The sequence below is a fragment of the Oryctolagus cuniculus genome, chromosome 6, assembly GCF_964237555.1.
Source record: "Oryctolagus cuniculus chromosome 6, mOryCun1.1, whole genome shotgun sequence".
Lineage (NCBI taxonomy): Eukaryota > Metazoa > Chordata > Mammalia > Lagomorpha > Leporidae > Oryctolagus > Oryctolagus cuniculus.
Genome location: NC_091437.1, coordinates 119,223,439 through 119,245,290, shown reverse-complemented (window position 1 = coordinate 119,245,290; position 21,852 = coordinate 119,223,439). Strand labels below are relative to the sequence as shown.

Genomic DNA, 21,852 nt, shown 5'->3' with positions numbered 1-21,852 from the left:
TTCCACTGAATAAATCTTCCAATAAAATTTTGAATTTTGTGTTACTTATTTTACTATCTCATCCATGGATATTGTTGATTCTGAAATTCAGCGTTTTGCTTTCTTACAGAATCTTTTATATATTTATTTTCTGCTACTTGGCATAATAAGATAAAATACAGGAAACTACAATTCCATTAGGTGAGCTGAGTTCATTATGTTTACTTTGTTTCAATATAAAATTGTAAATCAAATGATAATAACTACAAGACTGTTTTTTTCAACTTTGAAAACAGTAATGAAATTCAGCAAGGGTTTTAAAGGATACCATTGTAAAAGATGCTTTTTTCCATTGGTTCCATGAATTCCATTCCAAGAATTCTTTCAAGAAGCAACTTATCTTTTATAAAGTAATCCATTTCTTTATGAACCTAACATAAAAAGAGAATAATTTCAAAAACAGTGAAATATATGCTAATTAATGTAAAATCAAAAGGAGGAAAAATGAAAAATGAATCACACACAAAGATTGTTCTTCAAAAAGATGAATTTACCACACTGAGATTTATAACAAAATTCAGCAGTGTTTTAAATTTCAAATGCCCTTAGTTGTGTTTAGGTCTGGACGGACTGAAAATCAAAACAAGCTTTTTAGGAATATAATCCTAGCATAACATAAGGATTTCAATAATGAATAATACCATAGTACTTTGGTAACCTGCTAACAAAATTTCAATATAGGCATATTTTAAGCAAGTTATCATATTAAAAGACAATATACAATCTCATTTTACTTCTACATAACCCAATTATATTCCTAAGCCATAACTGTTAATGGTTAGAAATATGTTTCTACGTATTAAATCTGACAAGATAAAAAAAATGAGGGATCTAAATCTACACATTGATTAACTGACATTCCAATCTCACTTTTTAAACTGCATTTAATCACAGCTTAAATATAAATGTTGACATACTTACATGATCAATGAAAGAGCCAAGAAACTTATTCATGGTATGATATGCTTTTATACTCTGCTCAAAAGTACTAGCTGATGAACTCAGTAGTCTAGCAGGGCCATTTTTCTAATGTAAAAAGAGAAATGAATAAATGTGACACATTTTGTTTTTTAAATAGCATTAAATATTGGCAAAATTTATCTGAACTGTACTTTATACAAACCCTTGTCAGTGTTTCATGAATCCTGTCATAATGTTGTCTCATCTGGCTAGAAATTGCAATCTGAAAAGTCTGACCATCAGTGTTGGGTACCAAACCTCTTTGGCTACACAAATTTTCCTGAAAAGTTAAAAGATTTATATTAAGACCAAAGTTACAATTACCTATCTCAAGGAGAAAATGCACCTTCCTTTTAGTTGGCATCATACATCACATTACATGCATTACAGAAACCTAGTGAAATTGACTAAAATTATACTTGAAAGAGTCTAACTTTATCCAAGTTTACCATTCCCCTTCAAATTTTATTCATTTCTATTTTATTCTAAATCATACTACCCTACTTTACTTAAAATAAATTAAAAAATTAAAAGCTAAATGTATTATAAATAGATATTCTTAGCTTTCCTTACAATTAACCTTATTGCTCTTAAATATTTGCCAAAAAGCCTAGTCTTAGAATTAACTAGTCTTATAACTGTAAAATTTTTGTTGTTTCTCAAACATTTTTAAAATACTTCCTTTATTTCAACAAAAGGTAATGATGGTAAGACCAGAGTTCAAGTTATAGATCAGATATCCATTTCAGGCCTCCCTGACAAGGCAAAAATCCTAACAACAAACATGCACAATTCCCCACCTGATCATCTAGTCAATTATCACTGAGGCATCATGGTTCAGTATAGTTTTCTTATCTCCATAAAGCCAATTCACCTACACTAGGGCTTAATATTCTCTTTTGTCTAAATCTAACCTGCAAACACAATATAGCAGTTGATTTTCTATATACTTAAAAGGAAGAACATACATAATAAATTTTTCTATTAAAAAAAGTGACAAGATGGGGGAAAAGATGTTTAACCCAGTAATTAAGACAATGGTTAAGAACTTGTGTCCCATATTTGGAGTACCGGAGTTTGATAGCCAGCTCTAGTTCCCGGCTCTAGCTTCCTGCTAATGCAGATCTTGGGAAGCAGTACTGATGGCTCAAGTGTAACTGCATCCCTGTTGCCCATGCAGGAGAACTGGATTGAGTTCCTGGCTCCTGCCTTTGGCATAGCCCAGTCCCAGCTGCTGTGGCCACTTGGGGAATGAACCAGCAGATGGGACCTCTTTCTCTATCTGTCTTTCTCTCTGTCTCTGAAATAAAAATCTCAAATATTTTTTCTTGATTAAAAACACTCCATTCTACTGTGGAAAATTTATAAAAGATGAAGTACAAAAAAAGAAAAGAAACAAAAGTCACCTATAATCTCAACATGGAGAGACTGAAATATTTTTTTAAAGATTTATTTTATTTATATGAAAGACAGAGTTATAGAGAGAGGTAGAGACAGAGAGAGAGAAGTCTTCCACCCACTGGTTCACTCCCCAGATGGCTGCAACATCTTGAGCTGCGCCGATCTGAAGCCAGGAGCCAGGAGCTTCTTCCAGGTCTCCCACACGGGTGCAGGGGCCCAAGGACCTGGGCCATCTTCCACTGCTATCCCAGGCCATAGCAGAGAGTAGGATTGGAAGAGGAGCAGCCAGACTAGAACTGGCACCCATATGGGATGCCGGCACTGCAGGCCAGGGCCTTAACCTGCAGTGCCATAGCGCTGCCCCCGAGATTGAAATCTTTTAAGAAATTTCATTTCCAGGCATAAAATTGGTATCACATTAATTTCTCTTTCACTTATTATATCCTTGGTAACTTCCCATGTTATTTAATATTCTAAAATATGATTTTTAAATATACTTAAGAATTCATTATAAAAGTAAACTTATTTAATATTCTCCAATTTTTGCATATTTTCTTCTCTGACAAATAACCTATAATAAAGACTGTTAATCTAATTAGCTGTTCATACTGCCAACTTTTCCTTGAATTAAATTCATAAAGTTGGGGCCAGTGCTGTGACACAGTGGGTAAAGTTGCCATATGCAGTGCCAGTATCCCATATGGGTGCTGGTTCGAGTCCTGGCTGCTCTACTTCTGTTCCAGCTCTCTGCTGTAGCCTGGGAAAGTGGCAGAAGATGGCCCAAGTCCCTGGACCCCTGCACCTGCATGGGAGACCAAAAAGAAACTCCAGGATCCTGGCTTTGGATCAGCCCAGCTCTGGCTGTTGCAGTCATTTGGGGAGTGAACCAGCAGATACAAGATCTCTCTCTCTCTGTGCCTCTGTCTCTGTAACGCTGCCTTTAAAATAAATAAACAAATCTTTTAAATAAACTTTCATAAAGTAATTGTAAAACAATTATAAATGATTATGGTATATACTGCTCAAATGCGTTCCAGAAGGTTTGCAGATTTATCCTGACAACAATAGTTTTGTGGCTGCCCATTTTCACTTGATGCTGTTAAATATTAACTTTTAAAGTTTGTTAATTTGAAGGAGAAAACTATTTTATATTCAGTTATTTGATTACAAGTTAAAATTATATTAGAGGTCTCCTACTTTCTTTTCTTTCATTATTTTTATAGTTTATTTAAAAATATTCTAGTCATTTTACCATTGTGATTTTAATTTAGGGTTTTTATTATTGATTCATAACTTTTGATATTATTAACATCTCTCTTCTACTTCTTTTGTCATTTTACCCTAATTTGCTATATTTATTTAACTGACATGTAAATGTACTATATTAATAAGGCAATACCAATTAATATTCTATTTTTGATGCTTTCTACTCTTTACTGCTTAGAATGTACTCCCTACTCTTTTCTAGGGGTTTATGATTTCATTTTTTTACACTTAAGTTTTTAATCTCAGAGTAATTTCTAACAGCTAACCAAGTGATTCAATTCAGTGTACTAAACAAATTCTCTGAGATACTATTTTTGGTATTTCTTCTTTTTAAAAAGATTTATTTCTTTGTTTGAAAGACAGTTACTCTTCAACTGGCTGTAAAGGCTGGGGCTGGGCCATGCCAAGCCTGGAGCCAGGAACTCCATCTGGGTCTCCTGTGTGGATGGCAGGGGCCCAAGCACTGTGAACATCTGCTGCTGCTTTCCCAGGCACATTATCAGGGAGCTGGATCAGAAGTGGAACAGCCAGGACTTGAGATGGTACTCCAATATGGGATACTGGTGTTCCAAGTGGTGGCTCATCCTGCTGTACAACAAAGCACAATCCCAGTATTTCTTCACTGATACATACCATGTATCAAATTCATAAGTTGGGCGGCTCTGTGGTGCAGTAGGTTAATCTTCCGCATACGGCACTAGCATCCCATATGGGCGCCGATTCTAGTCCCGGCTGCTCCACTTCCAATCCAGCTCTCTTCTGTGGCCTGGGAAAGCAGTACAAGAGGGCTCAAGTGCTTGGGCCCCTGCACCCATGTGGGAGACCAGGAAGAAGTACCTGGCTCCTAGTTTCAGATCAGCACAGCTCCAGCTGTTGTGGCCATCTGGGGAGTGAACCAATGGAAGGAAAACCTTTCTCTCTGTCTCTCCCTCTCACTGTCTAACTCTATCTTTCAAACAAATAAATAAAATCTTTTTAAAAAATTCATAAGTCAGAGTTATGGCCCCTTAAGCACTAAATCCTCTTGGTTTTTCCATGTATTTTATTCTTTTAAAAATTTTATCCTGGAAGTTCTAATGTGCACTCTAGAAAGAATAATAAGCACTCATCACACCCAGTTTCAAATATTACCAAGTTTTTAGCAATTTTGTTTCATCTATCTTCCTAGGTTTCTTTTTTAAAAACTTTACTTATTTATTTTTATTCGAAAGGCAAAGAGACAGAGAAAAGATCTTCTATCCACACATGGGCTCACTCTCTAAACACCCACAGTAGGTAGGGCTGTGTCATTCTAAAGCCAGAAGCCTGGAATTGAATCTGGGTATCTCATGTAGATGGTGAGGACCCAACTTGAGCCATTATCTGCTGCCTCCTAGGGTGCACAGAAACAGGAACCTGGACTGGAAGTGGAGTAGTTAGGATTCAAACCAGGCATTCTGATATACGGTGTGGGCATCACAAATGGCATTTTAACTGCTGTTATAAACACCCACTCTTCTTAGAGTATTTCAAAATAAACTACAGATCACGTCATTTTATATGTAAATATAAGAATATTTCCAAAAGCTCATAGGAAAATAGAATTAAGAAATAATTTTGGTGCCGGCGCCGTGGCTCAATAGTCTAATCCTCCACCTAGCGGCGCCGGCACACCAGGTTCTAGTCCCGGTCGGGGCGCCGGATTCTTTCCTGGTTGCCCCTCTTCCAGGCCAGCTCTCTGCTGTGGCCAGGGAGTGCAGGGGAGGATGGTCCAAGTGCTTGGGCCCTGCACCCCATGGGAGACCAGGAGAAGCACCTGGCTCCTGCTTTCGGATCAGTGCAGTGCGCTGGCCGCGGCGGCCATTGGAGGGTGAACCAACGGGAAAAGGAAGACCTTTCTCTCTGTCTCTCTCTCTCACTGTCCACTCTGCCTGTAAAAAAAAAAAAAAAAAAAAGAAAGAAAAAAGAAATAATTTTGGTGCAGAAAGTTCTGAAACCCATGAACAATTTTTTAAAAAAGATTTATTTATTTGAAAAGTAGAGTCTCAGAGAGGGAAATCTTCCACCTGCTGGTTCACTCCCCAAATGGTCTTAACAACTGGGACTGGGCCAGGCCAAACCCAGGAGCCTGGAACTCCATCCAGGTCTCCCACATGTGTGGAAGGGGGCCAAGCACTTGGGATACCCACTGCATTCCTAGGCACTTTAGATTGGAAGTGGAGTAGCCAGGACTTGAACAGGCACTCATATGGGACACTGGCATCATAGGCTGTTGCTTAACTCAGAGTGCTAAGATACCAGCCCCCATGCATAGTTTTTATCATATGCACTTTCCATGAACTTTCTGAAGATTCCTCATACTTCTGTATTTATCTCTGCTAATGATTTAAAAATAATCAGGATACAAACATAGTTAACAAAATTAATCATTCACCGATGTAATTTAACATTTAGTCATTAAATCTTCAGATTTTTTCTAAAGTTTTTTTTTCTTTTTTAAGAACTGGTATGGCCGGCGCCGCGGCTCAATAGGCTAATCCTCCACCTAGCGGCACCGGCACACCGGGTTCTAGTCCCGGTCGGGGCGCCGGATTCTGTCCCGGTTGCCCCTCTTCCAGGCCAGCTCTCTGCTGTGGCCCGGGAAGGCAGTGGAGGATGGCCCAAGTGCTTGGGCCCTTCACCCCATGGGAGACCAGGAGAAGCACCTGGCTCCTGCCTTTGGATCAGCGCGGTGCGCCGGCCACAGCTCGCCAGCCGTGGCGGCCACTGGAGGGTGAACCAATGGGAAAAGGAAGACCTTTCTCTCTGTCTCTCTCTCTCTCTCACTATCCACTCTGCCTGTCAAAAAAAAAAAAAAAAAGAATTGGTTTGTGGGTCCGCTGTTGTGGCACAGTTGGTAAAGCCGCAGCCTGCAAGGCTGGCATCCTATATGGGAACTGGTTCAAGACCTGGCTACTCCACTTATGATCCAGCTCTTTGCTCATGTTCCTGGGAAAGCAGCCGAGGATGGCTCAGGTCCTTCAGTCCCTGCACTACCTGGGAGATCTGGAAGAAGCTCCTGGCTCCTAGTTTCGGATCGGCATAGCTCTGGCCGTTGCAGCCAATTGTGGAGTGAACCATTGGATGGAAGACCTCTCTCTTTCTCTCTCTCTCTCTCTCTGCCTCTCCTCTCTCTGTGTAATTCTTTCAAATAAATAAATAAATAAATCAGAAAAAAAAAGTGACCAACAAGGATTTAAAAAATACACACACACACACATAAAATATCAAACATTAAGAAAAGAGAACTCATCTCTTAAATAAAGACATAGAATACATTCATACCGCTTCTCTTTTAAGATTCATATTCATTTCTTCCATGTTAGTATCTGCATGCCCATGTACTGATCTACCATGAATGTAATATCCAAAACATTTATGGGATAACACAAACACTGATATCTACAAAAAGAAAAGAGGACCAATTAGCAGCTAATTTGCAGAACAATGAAACATTAAACTTTTCTTAAAATTGCTTCCTTTCTCCCAAAATAATGAAGAACAAATTCCTAAGAAATATATGTGGAGGATAGAAAGGTAATAAATGATAACAAAGTAGCAGACGGAAAGGAGAACAAAGCTACTTCCTAAGAAAGGAGACAATTTGATATATGAAAACATTTTCAGGGGCCATCATCTGAATGCATTATTTGGTAGTGCAGGAAATTCTTATTAAATAAATGCAAATAAAGATAAAAAATTAGGCAGTAAGTACTAAAACTTATAGCTCATTATAACCTCCTCTGGAATTAACAATCAGAAAAATTAGTTTAAAATGCAATCACACCAAATCACTTTTAAAGCCTCTGTTAATGTACTTATGTCCTTTAAAAAGGGAAAAATAGCATTTGCAAGAAAAGTCATAAAATACTTACATTACTCATAGAGCATAAATCAACGAACTGTCGAATTTTATCCTCTACAAATCTCTCATAAAAGACAGCAAAGAACACGATCTGAAAGATTAAGCCAAGTTCATACTTATCAACTTTTAAGATTTCAATTTTCTTTTACAGTCATAGTATAGTATTTTAAGAAAAGAGAAGTTCCCAGTAAGAACACAGTGGCATCTTAACAGTTCCCCGAGGATAATATCCTACTTGTCATTTCTGACTCCTCTGTCAGAGGAAGGAGGGTTTTGGGCTTGTGTTAAGAATCACTGAGGGACCACACTTTGACTTTTACATACTTTTCTGAGTCATTAAAATAAGATAAGACAAATGTGTCAGAAGGAAGAAAAAGTCTTTAAAAATTTAGGACAAACCCAGGTATTAATGGCCAGATTATGTCTGGTTCAGCAATTTTGCTCATTTCCTAAATTCCAAATGAGTAGAAGACTGTGCTTTTCAAATTAATCTCCTCTGACAGAGGAACACACAAAATCATATTTCTAGTATTCTATTTTGACTAAGACAGTGCTAAATATTCAAATGGATTTCTTTAAGTGCCTTCTTAGACATGCTAATAACATTACTGGAAGGGAAATTTCCTTTCATAGACCTTTCTACGTATCTTTCAGAGAAGGGTAACATTTCCTACTCCCTTCTTTGAAAGCTGCTCCCGCTGTCACCTACCCCAACTTCCACCTCCCTCACCTCCACCGGACTGCTGATTCGCTTCACAGAAGTTGCCACAATTTGTAACCTGTACTTGTTACAGCACATTTGTGAGCTCAGCACAGCGCCCCCAAACAATACACAACTATTGACTATGGAGAATAGTTTCCAAACTACTCTACATACATATTTTTTAAATCCCTTTAAAGGACATGAAAAAACAGCTATATTTAAAGTTCAAAAATTACAGAATATAACATGAAAGTAAAAGAAGCTAGATTTAGGGACATAAAAGAAATAAATGAGAAAGCTTGACATTACTGGAATCAAAAAGAGTTTAGACAAATATATAACTTTAACAAGATGTTAAAGGAACTCATATGCTTATCTGAAGAACAAAACATTGATAATCTTAGACCACTACCATGGAGAGAAAACACCTTCCTGTCAGACAGTGAAGTGAGAACAAGGCTAGATGTTGCTGTCCAAGATTGCGAGTTGCTCTCCCAACAATCCTTTCCGCTTTCTCCCTTCCTTTGAGCAGAGCACACAGCTGACTAGCTCAGGAAGTCAGCACAGCTAGGTGTTGCCATGCAAGCAGGTGCTGGCCGAGGAGATGGTGAATGGTAGGCACTTTGAAAAAGGCTGTAAAGAGGAAGTGAGCCTCATCTTCCCTGACGATCTCCTGCAACTGCATCAGCCATCGGGGACCATGAGGTGACCTTGGAGATGGAAGTTCCAAGTGGAAGAGCACGGTGACAGGCTTCTGAGTCCCAACAGCAATAACAATTCATATTCTAGCTGTACACTGCTGACCTCTGCTCTCCCTATTCATCAGAGACAAAGTTCTCTGATTTCAGTCACTCTTATTTTATTCTGTTCTCTTGTTATGGTCAATCAAATATGAAAAACTTCAGGGGATGTTCCTTTAAATTCTCTACATACTGGCCTAAGCACAAAGTATTTCCTTACTATGTTGATGATAAACATCAAACCCCACACTCCTTTTATCCCATCTTATTTTGTATTCTAATTTCAGTTTGTCTTCCTTTTCTGGTTGTTAACTAAACTCTCACTAGCTCTATGCATGTAGCTTCAAGTTTGAACAAGTCTCATCAATAAATATGTCAACTAAAAAAGGCTCAGGTTACAGAACACCTACCACCTAGGTCCACTTCTGTAGGTAAAAGCTCTGTTAAAGGGATTTTAATCCCAAAAGATCTTTAAAAATAAGCTGTGTTAGGTAAGGTAAATACACTCATATTTATTTATCAGGCTACAGGAAATTAAACCTGTTCTCTTAGAGGTCCTAGCTTCATTAGCTGATTATAAAAGTTAAAGAAGGAGCCGGTGTTGTGGCGTAGTGGGTTAGACTGCCGCCTGCTATGCCACCATCTCGTATGGGTGCCAGTTAGAATCCTGGCTGCTCCACTTTCCTGCTAACATGCTTGGGAAAGCAGAGGAGGATGGCCTAAGTTTGAGTCCCTGTACCCACGTAGGAGACTGGGAAGAAGCTCCAGGCTCATGGCTTCAGCTTGGCCCAATGTTGGTCATTGCAGACATTTGTGGAGTGAACCAGTGGATGGAAGATCTCTCTTTCTCTATCTCTCCCTTCCTCTCGATAACTCTTGACTTTCAAATAAATAAATCTTAACAAATAAAAAAATATGTATATAAAAGTTAAAAAAATGTTTAATCAAACAAAAGCTTTTTCTATTCATGGGAGTATCTGGAAGCAAGAGAAAGAAGTGCAGATATCAGAATTGAATTCTTTACTGGCTGCTGCTTTTCCTTTTCTTATTTTCATTTTTTGACTTTAATAAGATCAAGGAAGTAAGCACAGACAAGAACCTCTGCTAGAGCCATGGGACATGAGGCTGAGGGTTACTTTTAGTTTCAGTCATGTCAATATTTCAAAGGAAATCCCCAAGGAGTACTAGCAATTAGAGTGACATTTAATGATACATGAATAAATGCAAACAATAAGTTATATTTTAAACGAAAAGAAAATATTTAGAGTAGCTTAGCTGTTTATATAGATAAATATAACTAAAAAAGAAGTCTGTCCTATGACCAGAAAGCTAAAGATTCTGAAATACTCTTCAGTTCACATCAAGCCACCTGGGTTCAAATTCCAAGTTCTGCCACTATTAGTTGCAGTGATGTTAGGCAAGTATTTAACTTTCTTGTCCTTCAGTTTCCTCATCTGAAAAATGGAAATACTAATAGAACACATCTCTGAGGATTACTATAAAGATTAAGCAGTTAGAATGTGTAAAGCAATTAATTACTTTGCACAGTGCCTGCATACTAATGCACTATAAGAACTGGCCATTACTGTTACTGCTTTTGTCGCCTTTCTGCTACAGAAACTAGGATGTGGTCAATATCTGTGGGTAATCACTATGTAAGCAGAAGTATAAATACAGAAAGGCAATGTTTTAAAAGTATAATCTGTGATTACCTGTATAACTCCAATGACTAGCCAAAGAGCAGTGGACACTGCATATCTCAAAATGCGGCTATAAGGAGCTATGTAGCCAGGCGGGCTACTGGAAAGAGTAGAGGACGAGTCCATTAATGCTAAGTTCTTGAATCCCACAACCTAGAGTAAAAAAGGAAAAAAAATTAAAACAGGTGTGGACAAAGAAAACTCCTCTCTATAACGAAAATGGAATACTCCTCTCTACCCTTCACCTTAAAAAACTATAATATCCAAGTTCATACCAACAGCAAAACATATAAATAATTAACATCTAACATTTTAACTACAAAGCATTTATTACAAATATTTAGTTACTTCATTTGGATTGTCCTTATTAGTACCATTAAGAGCCAAATATAACCTTATTGTCATACATATTGACAAAACGCAAATATTTCTGTTAAAAGAATAAAAACTTTCTTCAGTAAACTACCAATGAGTTAAACAAATACTTCATGCTTACTTCACATATGCAAGGCTTTATACCTCATACTTCTTTTTTTTTTTTTTTTTTTTTTTTTTTTTTTTTTTACAGGCAGAGTGGACAGTGAGAGAGAGAGACAGAGAGAAAGGTCTTCCTTTGCCGTTGGTTCACCCTCCAATGGCCGCCGCGGCCGGCGCGCTGCGGCCGGCGCACCGCGCTGATCCGATGGCAGGAGCCAGGATCCAGGTGCTTTTCCTGGTCTCCCATGGGGTGCAGGGCCCAAGCACCTGGGCCATCCTCCACTGCACTCCCTAGCCACAGCAGAGGGCTGGCCTGGAAGAGGGGCAGCTGGGACAGAATCCGGCGCCCCGACCGGGACTAGAACCCGGTGTGCCGGCGCCGCTAGGCGGAGGATTAGCCTAGTGAGCTGCGGTGCCGGCCTATACCTCATACTTCTTATACTCAACGAGGTAGCCCAAATGTCTTCTAAAGAAAATACTTTCTTTAATAAAAGGAAGCCATTGTTAAATAAGCTTGGTCTGCACATTTACACTCACATTCATGCCTCCCATCAATGCAGAATAAAGGCTCTGGGAAGTTTTACATTTTATTTGATCTAGTATTTTTCAAACTTGACAGTAAACTTTTTTTTTTTTTTTTTACTTATTTGACAGGTAGAGTTAGACAGTGAGAGAGAGAGAGAGAGAGAGAGAAAGGTCTTCTTTCATTGGTTCACCCCTCAAATGGCCACCACGGCCGGCGCTGCACTGATCTGAAGCCAGGAGCCAGATGCTTCCTTCTGGTCTCCACTGCCTTCCCGGGCCACAGCAGAGAGCTGGACAGGAAGAGGAGCAGCTGGGACTAGAACCAGCCACCCATATGGGATGCCAGCACCTCAGGCGGAGGATCAGCCAAGAGAGCCACGGCACCGGCCCCTGACTGTAAACTTTTTAATAATACACCTTGTAAAGTTGATCAGACACTCTTTTTTTTTTTTTTTTTTTGACAGGCAGAGTGGATAGTGAGAGAGCGAGACAGAGAGAAAGGTCTTCCTTTTGCCGTTGGTTCACCCTCCAATGGCCACCGCGGCCTGCGCGCTGTGGCCGGCGCACCGCACTGATCCGAAGGCAGGAGCCAGGATCCAGGTGCTTTTCCTGGTCTCCCATGGGGTGCAGGGCCCAAGCACCTGGGCCATCCTCCACTGCACTCCCGGGCCACAGCAGAGAGCTGGCCTGGAAGAGGGGCAACCGGGAAAGAATCCGGTGCCCCGATCAGGACTAGAACCCGGTGTGCTGGCGCCGCCAGGTGGAGGATTAGCCTATTGAGGCGTGGCGCCGGCCCAGATACTCTTTTAAGGTGAGTGTTTGGCCTAGGTGTTAAAATGCCAGTTGAGACACCTACGTCCCATATTGCAAGAACTGGGTATGATATCTGGCTTCACTCCTCACTCCAGCTCTTACTGACATGGGTCCCGGGAAGGAATATGGTGGTTCAAGAGACTAAATTCCCATCACCCCTGTGGGAGACTTGGATTAAGTTCCTAGCTCGTGGCTTGCACTCCAGCCCAGCCCTGGCCACTGCAGCTATTCGGATAGTGAACGAGCAGATTGGAGCTCTCATTCTGCCTGTCGAGGGAAAAAAAAGGAAGGGTGGGTGGTAATGTTGCACATTGGGTTAAGCTAAGGCTTGCGACACCAGCATCCCATATCAAAGTGCAGGTCTGAATCCTGGCTACTATATGTTTCTGATTCAGCTTCCTGCAAATGTGCCTGAGAAGGTAGGAGAAGCAGCCCAAGTACCTGGATCCCCAACACCCATTTAGGAGACCACAATGGAGTTCCTGGTTCCTGGCTTCAGCCAGACTCAGACCTGGCCAGTAAAGTAGTAGATGGAAAATCTGTCTCTCTCTGTCTCTTCCTTTCACTCTGTTGCTCTGTCTTTTTTTTTAAAAAAAATATTTATTTTATGTTTTTGAATTTTTTTTTCTTACAGAGAGAGGTAATGACAGAGAGGTCTTCCATCCACTGGTTCACTCCCCAAATGGCTGCAACAGCCAGAGCTTGAACCAATCTGAAGCCATGATCCAGGAGCTTTTTCTGGGTCTCCCACATAGGTACAGGGGCCCAAGCACTTGAGCCACCTTTTACTGCTTTCCCAGGCCATTAGCAGAGAGCTGGATTGGAAGTGGAACATCCGGGACTTGAACTGGTGCCCATATGCGATGCTGGTGCTGCAGGCTGGGGCTTTAACCCACTGTGCCACAGTGCTAGCTCTGCTCTGACTTTAAAACAAACAAACAAATAATCTTTTAAAAATTCATAAGACAAATGGAATTAATAGATTTTTTAAAAAATTGGTTAAGATAGCAAACTTTTGTATTTCATCATAATTTTAAAGTCTTTTATTTTTATTATTTTTTTGAGATGTATTTGAAAGGCAGAGTGACAGAGAGATAGAGAAAGAGATCTTCTGTCTGGTGACTTATTCCCCCAATGGCTGCAGAGGCTGGCACTGGTCCAGGCTGAAGTCAAGTGTCTGGAACTCCATTCAGGTCTCACAGTGGGTGGGCAGGGGCCTAAGCACTTGGGTAATCACCCACTGTCTTCCCAGGCGCATTAGCAGGGAGCTGCATGGGAAGTTGACCAGCTAGGACTCACACTGGCACTCCAGCAGGATGTTGGCATTGGAAGCAGTGGTATAACTCACTGCACCCCATGCCGGCCCAGAGTCTTTGCTGTTAAATGGTGTGATAACAATATTTCAACTTTTAAAACACTCTGTCAGGCTGGCGCCGCGGCTGACTAGGCTAATCCTCCGCCTAGCGGCGCTGGCACACCGGGTTCTAGTCCGGGTCGGGGCGCCGGATTCTGTCCCGGTTGCCCCTCTTCCAGGCCAGCTCTCTGCTGTGGCCAGGGAGTGCAGTGGAGGATGGCCCAAGTGCTTGGGCCCTGCACCCCATGGGAAACCAGGATAAGCACCTGGCTCCTGCCATCGGATCAGCTCGGTGCGCCGGCTGCAGCGCGGCGGCCATTGGAGGGTGAACCAACGGGAAAAGGAAGACCTTTCTCTCTGTCTCTCTCTCTCACTGTCCACTCTGCCTGTCAAAAATAAACAAACAAACAAACAAACACTCTGTCATGAAAATTTAGTTGAATTATCCTCACATTTATGAAGTACCTATAAGTTGTATACAATTACATCCAACAGTTTATACCTCCAAAAAGAAGAGAACAGTAAGTATCTGAAAGAGTGGATTAATTTTTCTCACAGTCTGAATTTCATTCCATTCATTTGCTACAAAATATGTTCTCCATATGCTTACTGGAACAGTGGCGCTGCGTACACCACCTTCACCTGGTCAGGGAGACAAAATGAGTAAAATAGTTTCATCTTCTCTGCTCTGCAAGGATAGCTGAAGAACTGTGGCAAAAACAGTGATTTTAGTTACCTTCAACAGCTTTCAGAACCTTCCCTTTAGGTCGCTCCCAATCAATAAAGAATATATCTATGGTAATCTGGGACATGAGTTTATGCAAAAATTGCACAGCCTGAAAATGACATACAATAAAACATCTGAAAAGCATCAAAATTAAGTCTGCAATTGATTCTTTAAGAAACATACTATAAACATGAGAACATACAATTTTTTAGATTGACTTCATATGGAATTATATATACTATTAGGGGACCATTAGAAGCTTTTCAAAGTAGAATCACCAGATTCACTTTCTTTTCTTTCTTTCTTTAAAACATGGACATAAAACAAGGAGACTTCCTATCTTCTCCTTACAGAGGGGACTTACATACTTGAGTTTCATTCCCAAGGTTTCTAGAAGCATACTCTGTTTCATAATGCATCTGACTTCCTTATATGTAAAGATATTTTTCATTTGTAATTTGCTTATCCTATTTAAAGTTTTAGTATGCTCTCACTTTATTTTTTTTACTATCTTTGGTATTAAAATTTATTAAAAACTAAGTTGTAACTTTTTCTCACATATAGAAGCAGCATGTTTATACAGAGGCATCCTTCCTAATAGATGCATTCCTGATCAAACAAAAGACAACAGTGTGAGTACGGGATGAAACCTCTCACCTAGGAGCTCCCAGTTCCTTGGGAAAAGCAGATACCTAATAATCACATCACAATGGGATGAAAGCTATCAAAGAGGCACACACACTGAGAGAGGACAGTAGAGCCAGGGGAACATGGCCGCAGGAAGAAGAGGAAAGGAATACAGAGACAGAGAAAGTAACTTTGATATTTCAGCATTTTATCCATCTAGAGTGGTACCTTTCTGATTTTTCTGATTATCAGAAACAAAAATTCATGCCTGAGGGCATTTTGTTCCATTGTGAAATCATCACCAGACTTTAAAAGTAACTTCCTATGTAAAACAAAGTAATACATGCTCTCTTTCAAAACCAAGGTAAATTTTACACCCATGATTTTCAAAGCATTTTAATTTTAAAGGCTCATTAATCTATTAGCAATTCTTTTAAATTGGGAAAGCTCTCCTTTGAAACTTACCTTCAGAGCAAAAGCACATCCCACATAAATTACAAAGTCTTCTTCCTGGACTGGTGTTGGTAGCAAAACAGAGACAGACTTCTGTGCCTATAATAAAAATGACTTGATTAAATATGATCACCCAAGGTTTTTACTGCATACAATTTATAACTCCCTAAAAGAGAAACAAGCATACAAAGAGATAATCATGCACTCCATAAACTCAGCATACCCAGGGAATGGTAAGTTTAGCACGATTTTAATACTGTCGATCAGAAATGACCTCAAATAAAAACATTTCCTTTATAAAAACAGTTTTTTCCAGTCATTCACATACTGGCATTCAGGTAAAATTCAGAAACTCACTCACTTTGAAGAAAATAAGCCAATAAAGACCTGTTCCCACTGTGATGGTAAAGAAAACATTGGCCAGATCGCCAGCATAGTACACCAAGAATTTCATAACCGTCTGCAATTAAAAAAAGACAGCTATTAAAGACTCAATCTGTTTACCACTTTCAGTATCACTACCACTTTTTTTTTTTTTTTTTTTTTAAGATTTACTTTATTTATTTGAAAGGCAGAGTTACTGAGAGGCAGAAGCAGAAGCAGAGAGAGAGAGGCCTTTCATCCACTGGTCCACTCCCAAAATGGCTGCAATGGTCAGAGCTGGGCCGATCCAAAGTCAGGAGCCTGGTGCTTTCTCTGGGTCTCCCACATGGGTGCAGAGGCCCAAGGACCTGGGCCATGTTCTACTGCTTTCCCAGGCCATAGCAGAGAGCTGGATCAGAAGTGGAGCAGCCGGGACTTGAACCGGCATCCATATGGGATGCCGGCACTGCAGACAGCTGCTTTACCTGCTACGCCGCAGTGCCAGTTCCAGCACTACCACTTTTAGTAACACATCATTCACCCAGTTTCAAGCCTGAAGCCTTGTTTCATATATTTGTGTATGACTAGCTACAAATTTCAGAGCAACTGAAGCCCCTTCCTAGATACCTTTTGGTTCCTTACCTTTCAAAAAATCCTCTGTCATTTTTTTATTTTTTTTTTATTTTTTTTTTTTATTTTTGATAGGCAGAGTGGACAGTGAGAGAGAGAGACAGAGAGAGAAAGGTCTTCCCTTGCCGTTGGTTCACCCTCCAATGGCCGCCGCTGCAGCCGGCGCACCACGCTGATCCGATGGCAGGAGCCAGGATCCAGGTGCTTTTTCCTGGTCTCCCATGGGGTGCAGGGCCCAAGCACCTGGGCCATCCTCCACTGCACTCCCTGGCCATAGCAGAGAGCTGGCCTGGAAGAGGGGCAACCGGGACAGAATCCGGCGCCCCGACCGGGACTAGAACCCGGTGTGCCGGCGCCGCTAGGTGGAGGATTAGCCTATTGAGCCACGGCGCCGGCTCCTCTGTCATTTTTTAACCCTTCTTATTTCACTGCCTAAGAAAGTTGAACCTGCTTCCTCATTTCCCTCAGAGGGGAACCCTCGACCCTAAACTACCCTCTTCACTATCACCAGAGTTCGTTCGTTCGTTCGTTCCTTCCTTCCTTCCTTCCTTCCCTCTCCCTCCCTCCCCTCCCCTCCCCTCCCTTTTCTTGCTTTCTTGATGTTTCTTCTCTTCTTTTTTTTAAGATTTATTTATTTATTTGAAAGAGCTACAGAAAAAGAGAGACAGATTGATAGGTCTCCCACCTTTTGGTTCACTCCCCAGATGGCTGCAACAGCCTGGATTGGGTCAGGCCGAAGCCAGGAGCCAGCAGCCTCCTCCAGGTCTTCCACATGAGTGGCAGGGGCCTAAGCATTTGGACCATCTTCTGCTGCTTTTCCCAGGCCATTAGCAGAGAGCTGGATTGGGAGTGGAGGAGCCAGGACATGAAACAGCACCCACATGGGATGCTGGTATTGTATGCACTGGCGTTATCTGATATACCACAACACTGGCCCTAGAATTAGTTTCCTAAAACATTAATCAGGTTGTGTTGCTCCCCTTCTTAAAAATGTACAATTACTGGGTAAACGCTGTGGCACAGGATAAGCTTCTGTCTGGGGTGCCGGCATCCCATATGGGCACCAGCTTATGTCCCTGCTGCTCCTCTTTCAATCCAGCTCTCTGCTATGACCTGGGAGGGCAGCAGAAGATGGCCTGAGTGCTTGGGCCCCTGCACCCACGTGGGAGGCCTGGAAGAAGCTCCTGGAATCCTGACTTCAGATCAGCCCAGCTCTGGCCGGTGTAGTCATTTTGGGAGTGAACCAGTAGATGTAAAACCTCTCTCTCTGACTCTCCCTCTCTTGTCTGCAACTCTACTTCTCAAATAAATAAATAAAATATTTAAAAAATTTAAAAAGGTACAATGACTACTCACTAAGTTAAAAATTCATAACCTACAATGTCCTTTAAAACATGAACCAAAATCAACCTTTTTTTTTTAAAAAAAGAAAGAGAGGGATTGAGAGAGGGAGACAGGGAAGGAGAGAAATATGGTCATCTTCTTTTTTAAAAGATTTATTTATTTATTTGAAAGGCAGAGTTACAGAGAGAGAGAGAGAGAGAGAGAGAGAGAGAGAGAGAGAGGGAGAAAATCTTCCATCCACTGGGTCACTCCTCAGATGGCCAAAATAGCTAGACCTGGACCTGGGCTGGTCTGAAGCCAGGAGCTCCTTCCAGGTCTCCCATATGGGTGCAGGGACCCAAGCACTTGAGCCATCCTCTGCCAGTTTCCCATGCTCATCAGCAGGGAGCTGGATGGAAAGTGGTGAATCGGGATGCCAGTGCTGCAGGCTGTGGCTTAACCTGTTGTGCCACAGCGCAGGCCCCCAAAATGGACACTATTACACAAAATAGTCTTCCCTTCCTCTCTGGCAAAGTCTCCTGAGCTCTGAAGATTCAAAACACCTCTGTCTAGGGACTTACATCTCCCAGTGTCTGGTAGAGTGCTGGGCACTTAAGACATGCCTAGCATGGGCCCTCTGCAACTACAGTGGAAAGAATCAATAACCTAAATTAAACCTCACTTTTCTGGGAAGCCTTACTTGATCATCTCAAACAGTAAGTCATGCCCCCTGCTCTGATTCCTTAGCACTTTGGCTTTGGAGTCAGGAAGCGGCTATGGTTTAAATAGTTACTATACAGCCTTTCTCATGTTCTTCACAGTAAAATCAAAATAGCTATTACTAAGTTGTAGTAAAAACTGAGTAGAAAATTTAATCTCTGTCTCAATTTCATCATATGTAAAATGGAAATAACAATAGTAATACTTAACTTCACTGAGCTATTGTGAGGATTAAAATAACACGAAAAGCTTTAAAAAATATCTGGTACATGGTAAATATTTTTAAAATGTTAGATAAGTAAAAATTTTAAAAAACAAATGAGAAGTAAAACTATAAAGCCAAATAAAGAAAATATGGGAAAGGGGCTAGTGCTGTGGCTTAACAGGTAAAGCCACTGCCTGCAGTGCCGGCAACCCATAGAGCTGCAGGTTCGAGTCCTGGCTGCTCCACTTTGATCCAGCTTTGTTCTATGGCTTGGGAAAGCAGTAGAAAATGGTCCAAGTCCCTGGTCCCCTGCACCCGTGTGGGAGACTGGGAAGAAGCTCCTGGCTCCTGGCTCCGGATCAGCATATCTCCGGCCACCTGGGGAGTGAACCAGTGGATGGAAGACCTCTCTCTCTCTGCCTCTGCCTCTCTATAACTCTGTCTTTAAAATAAATGACTAAACATTTAAAAAATAATAGAAAAAATAAAATGTGTAAGCATATTTTTGTGATGCTGAGATAGGGAAGGTTTTCCTAAACAAAATCCTAATGGTACATATCTTTACATGAAAAAATATTCACATGTGACAATAGGGAAATTAAGTTTCTGTTAAACAAAAGACCACAGGAATGAAAAATAAAACAGGCATCATATATTTGGCAAAAATCAAAGTAGGATTAATATTTAGAAAATACAACAGAACTCATTCAAACAGGGACAGGCATTTGGCAAAGCATTTAAGTAGCCACTTGGGACAACCACATCCCATACCAGAGTGGCTGATTCAAGTTCCAGGAACTCCACTTCAGATCCAGTTTCCTGCTAAAATGCACCCTGGGAGGCAGCAGGTGATAGCTCAAGTAGTTGGGTTCCTGCCACCCACACAGGAGATACAGACTGAGTTCCTGGTTCCTGGCTCTGGCCTGGCTCAGCCCTGGCTCTTCTGGGCTTTGGGAAGTGGGCAAGTGGGTAAAAAATCTCCCTGTATCTGTCTTCCTCTGTCTATCAAATAAATAAAATAAATTTTAAAAATGGAAAACAGGGGCTGGTGCCGCGGCTCACTAGGCTAATCCTCTGCCTTGTGGCGCCGGCACACCGGGTTCTAGTCACGGTCGGGGCGCCGGATTCTGTCCCGGTTGCCCCTCTTCCAGGCCAGCTCTCTGCTGTGGCCAGGGAGTGCAGTGGAGGATGGCCCAAGTACTTGGGCCCTGCACCCCATGGGAGACCAGGATAAGTACCTGGCTCCTGCCATCGGATCAGCGCGTTGCGCCGGCTGCAGCGCGCCAGCCGCGGCGGCCATTGGAGGGTGAACCAACGGCAAAAAAAGGAAGACCTTTCTCTCTGTCTCTCTCTCTCTCACTGTCCACTCTGCCTGTCAAAAAAAAAAAAAAAAGGAAAACAGGTAAAGGATATAAACAGACAATTAATAGAAGAAAAAACCATAACAACTAAAAATTATATAAAGAATAATCAAAGAAGTGTCACATCTAGTGTTAGAAAGGATGTGCAGAAACATGAACATTACTGCTGCTCTGGCCATTGTGGACATTTGGGGAGTAAACCAGTGGATGGAAGACCTGTCTCTCTCTGTATCTCTGCTTCTCTGTAACTCTGCCTTTCAAATAAATAAATACATCTTAAAAAAATTACAGCTGATATAAGTATAGATTGGTGGGAAGAAAATGAGCAGTACCACATACTCTGTGATGCAGTGATACCTATTCTATGTGTTCTAGAAAAACTCAAGGCAACTTTCTTATTTATTCTCTAGCTGTGTCTTCTGAGAAGAATCCAGACACAACTATGAAGGAACTTAAAAGGTTTGTGGAAAATTATAATTAAAAGTTCACTTGGATGCAAAAATATGTAAATTTATACATAGCTTTTTTTTCATTAATATGCATTTTCTATAAACTTTCTGATGACATCTTATACACTTAGAAAATCCCTGATAGCATACCTGTAAATCAATCATGGGACTCCCAATGCGCCTCTTCCACCCTGCTGTCTTCAAAAGAGATGATAAAACAGCTAGCCCACCCAACACACCCAAAGCAATCTAAAAAACAAAAAGAACATTTTATAACTGATATTAATTTTTTATTAAAAATAGACTGTAGATATTTTAAGAGGTTAAAATAAACTCACATCTGTCTGGACATGTGCTTCTCCTTGATTCATTTCATATGTGACTGAGAAAGAAACCTGATATTAAAACAAAACAAATTAGCCATGCTAAAATTGTGTCTCACAAATCTACTTTTATTATTAAACACGTGTTGCTGGATTCTACCATAAATGCTAGATTCTTAACTTCTCCGTATTACTAGAGTTGACCCGTGTTTACACATAAATGAGATTTGCTGTTAAGAAATTTTTGTGCTGCTTTAAATATCCCCTGAAAACACACATTAAAAAAAGGAAAGGTTCACTTGGAGATAAGTTAGCCTCGTTAACAGTAGTTCAAGCTAAACTAATCATATTTTCTGACAGACTTCTGTAATGGAGGAACTGTGTATCAAGAATTTGGCCTGGCTTGGGGCCAGCACTGTGGTGTGGTGGGTAAAGCCACCTCCTGCAGTGCCAGCATCCCATATGGGCGCCAACTGGGGAGTGAACCAGCAGATAGAAGACCTCTCTCTGCCTCTTCTCTCTCTGTGTAACTCTGACTTTCAAATAAATAAATAAATCTTCAAAAAAAAAAAAAAAAGAATTTGGCCTAGAAAGAAGGGCTCTGGTTCTTTTTAAATTTGAGAAGCAGAGAAAGAGGCAGCAGAGAGTTTCCATCTTCTGATTCACTCCTCCGATGACTGTAACAGCCAAGGTGAGGCCAGGCTGAAGGCAAGAGTTGCCAACTCAATCCAGGTCTCCCATTGAATGACAGGGACCCAAAGAATTGACCCATCATTGCTCCTTTCACGAGCTGCAATTGGGGTCCAGAAC

The 21,852-nt window shown here is 41.0% G+C and overlaps 1 protein-coding gene across 9 annotated transcripts in view; it reads right to left on the bottom strand.

The window, feature by feature from the left end:
* The window catches only part of TMEM67 (transmembrane protein 67), a 123,102-nt gene that overhangs the window by 68,741 nt on the left and 32,509 nt on the right, over positions 1-21,852 (bottom strand). For all 9 annotated transcript variants that reach the window (XR_011389224.1, XR_011389225.1, XR_011389226.1 and 6 more), the window contains 12 exons: positions 21,058-21,114; positions 20,870-20,968; positions 16,030-16,128; positions 15,681-15,767; positions 14,598-14,697; positions 14,364-14,503; positions 10,705-10,845; positions 7,560-7,640; positions 6,970-7,086; positions 1,163-1,279; positions 961-1,065; positions 308-410 (listed from right to left, as the gene is read on the bottom strand). Coding sequence is in view for 2 of the 9 variants with exons in the window: in XM_070075288.1 (XP_069931389.1) it covers positions 308-410; positions 961-1,065; positions 1,163-1,279; positions 6,970-7,086; positions 7,560-7,640; positions 10,705-10,845; positions 14,364-14,503; positions 14,598-14,697; positions 15,681-15,767; positions 16,030-16,128; positions 20,870-20,968; positions 21,058-21,114 (1,246 nt within the window). In the remaining 7 variants the exon portion in view is untranslated. The remainder of the gene's footprint in view (positions 1-307; positions 411-960; positions 1,066-1,162; positions 1,280-6,969; positions 7,087-7,559; positions 7,641-10,704; positions 10,846-14,363; positions 14,504-14,597; positions 14,698-15,680; positions 15,768-16,029; positions 16,129-20,869; positions 20,969-21,057; positions 21,115-21,852) is intronic.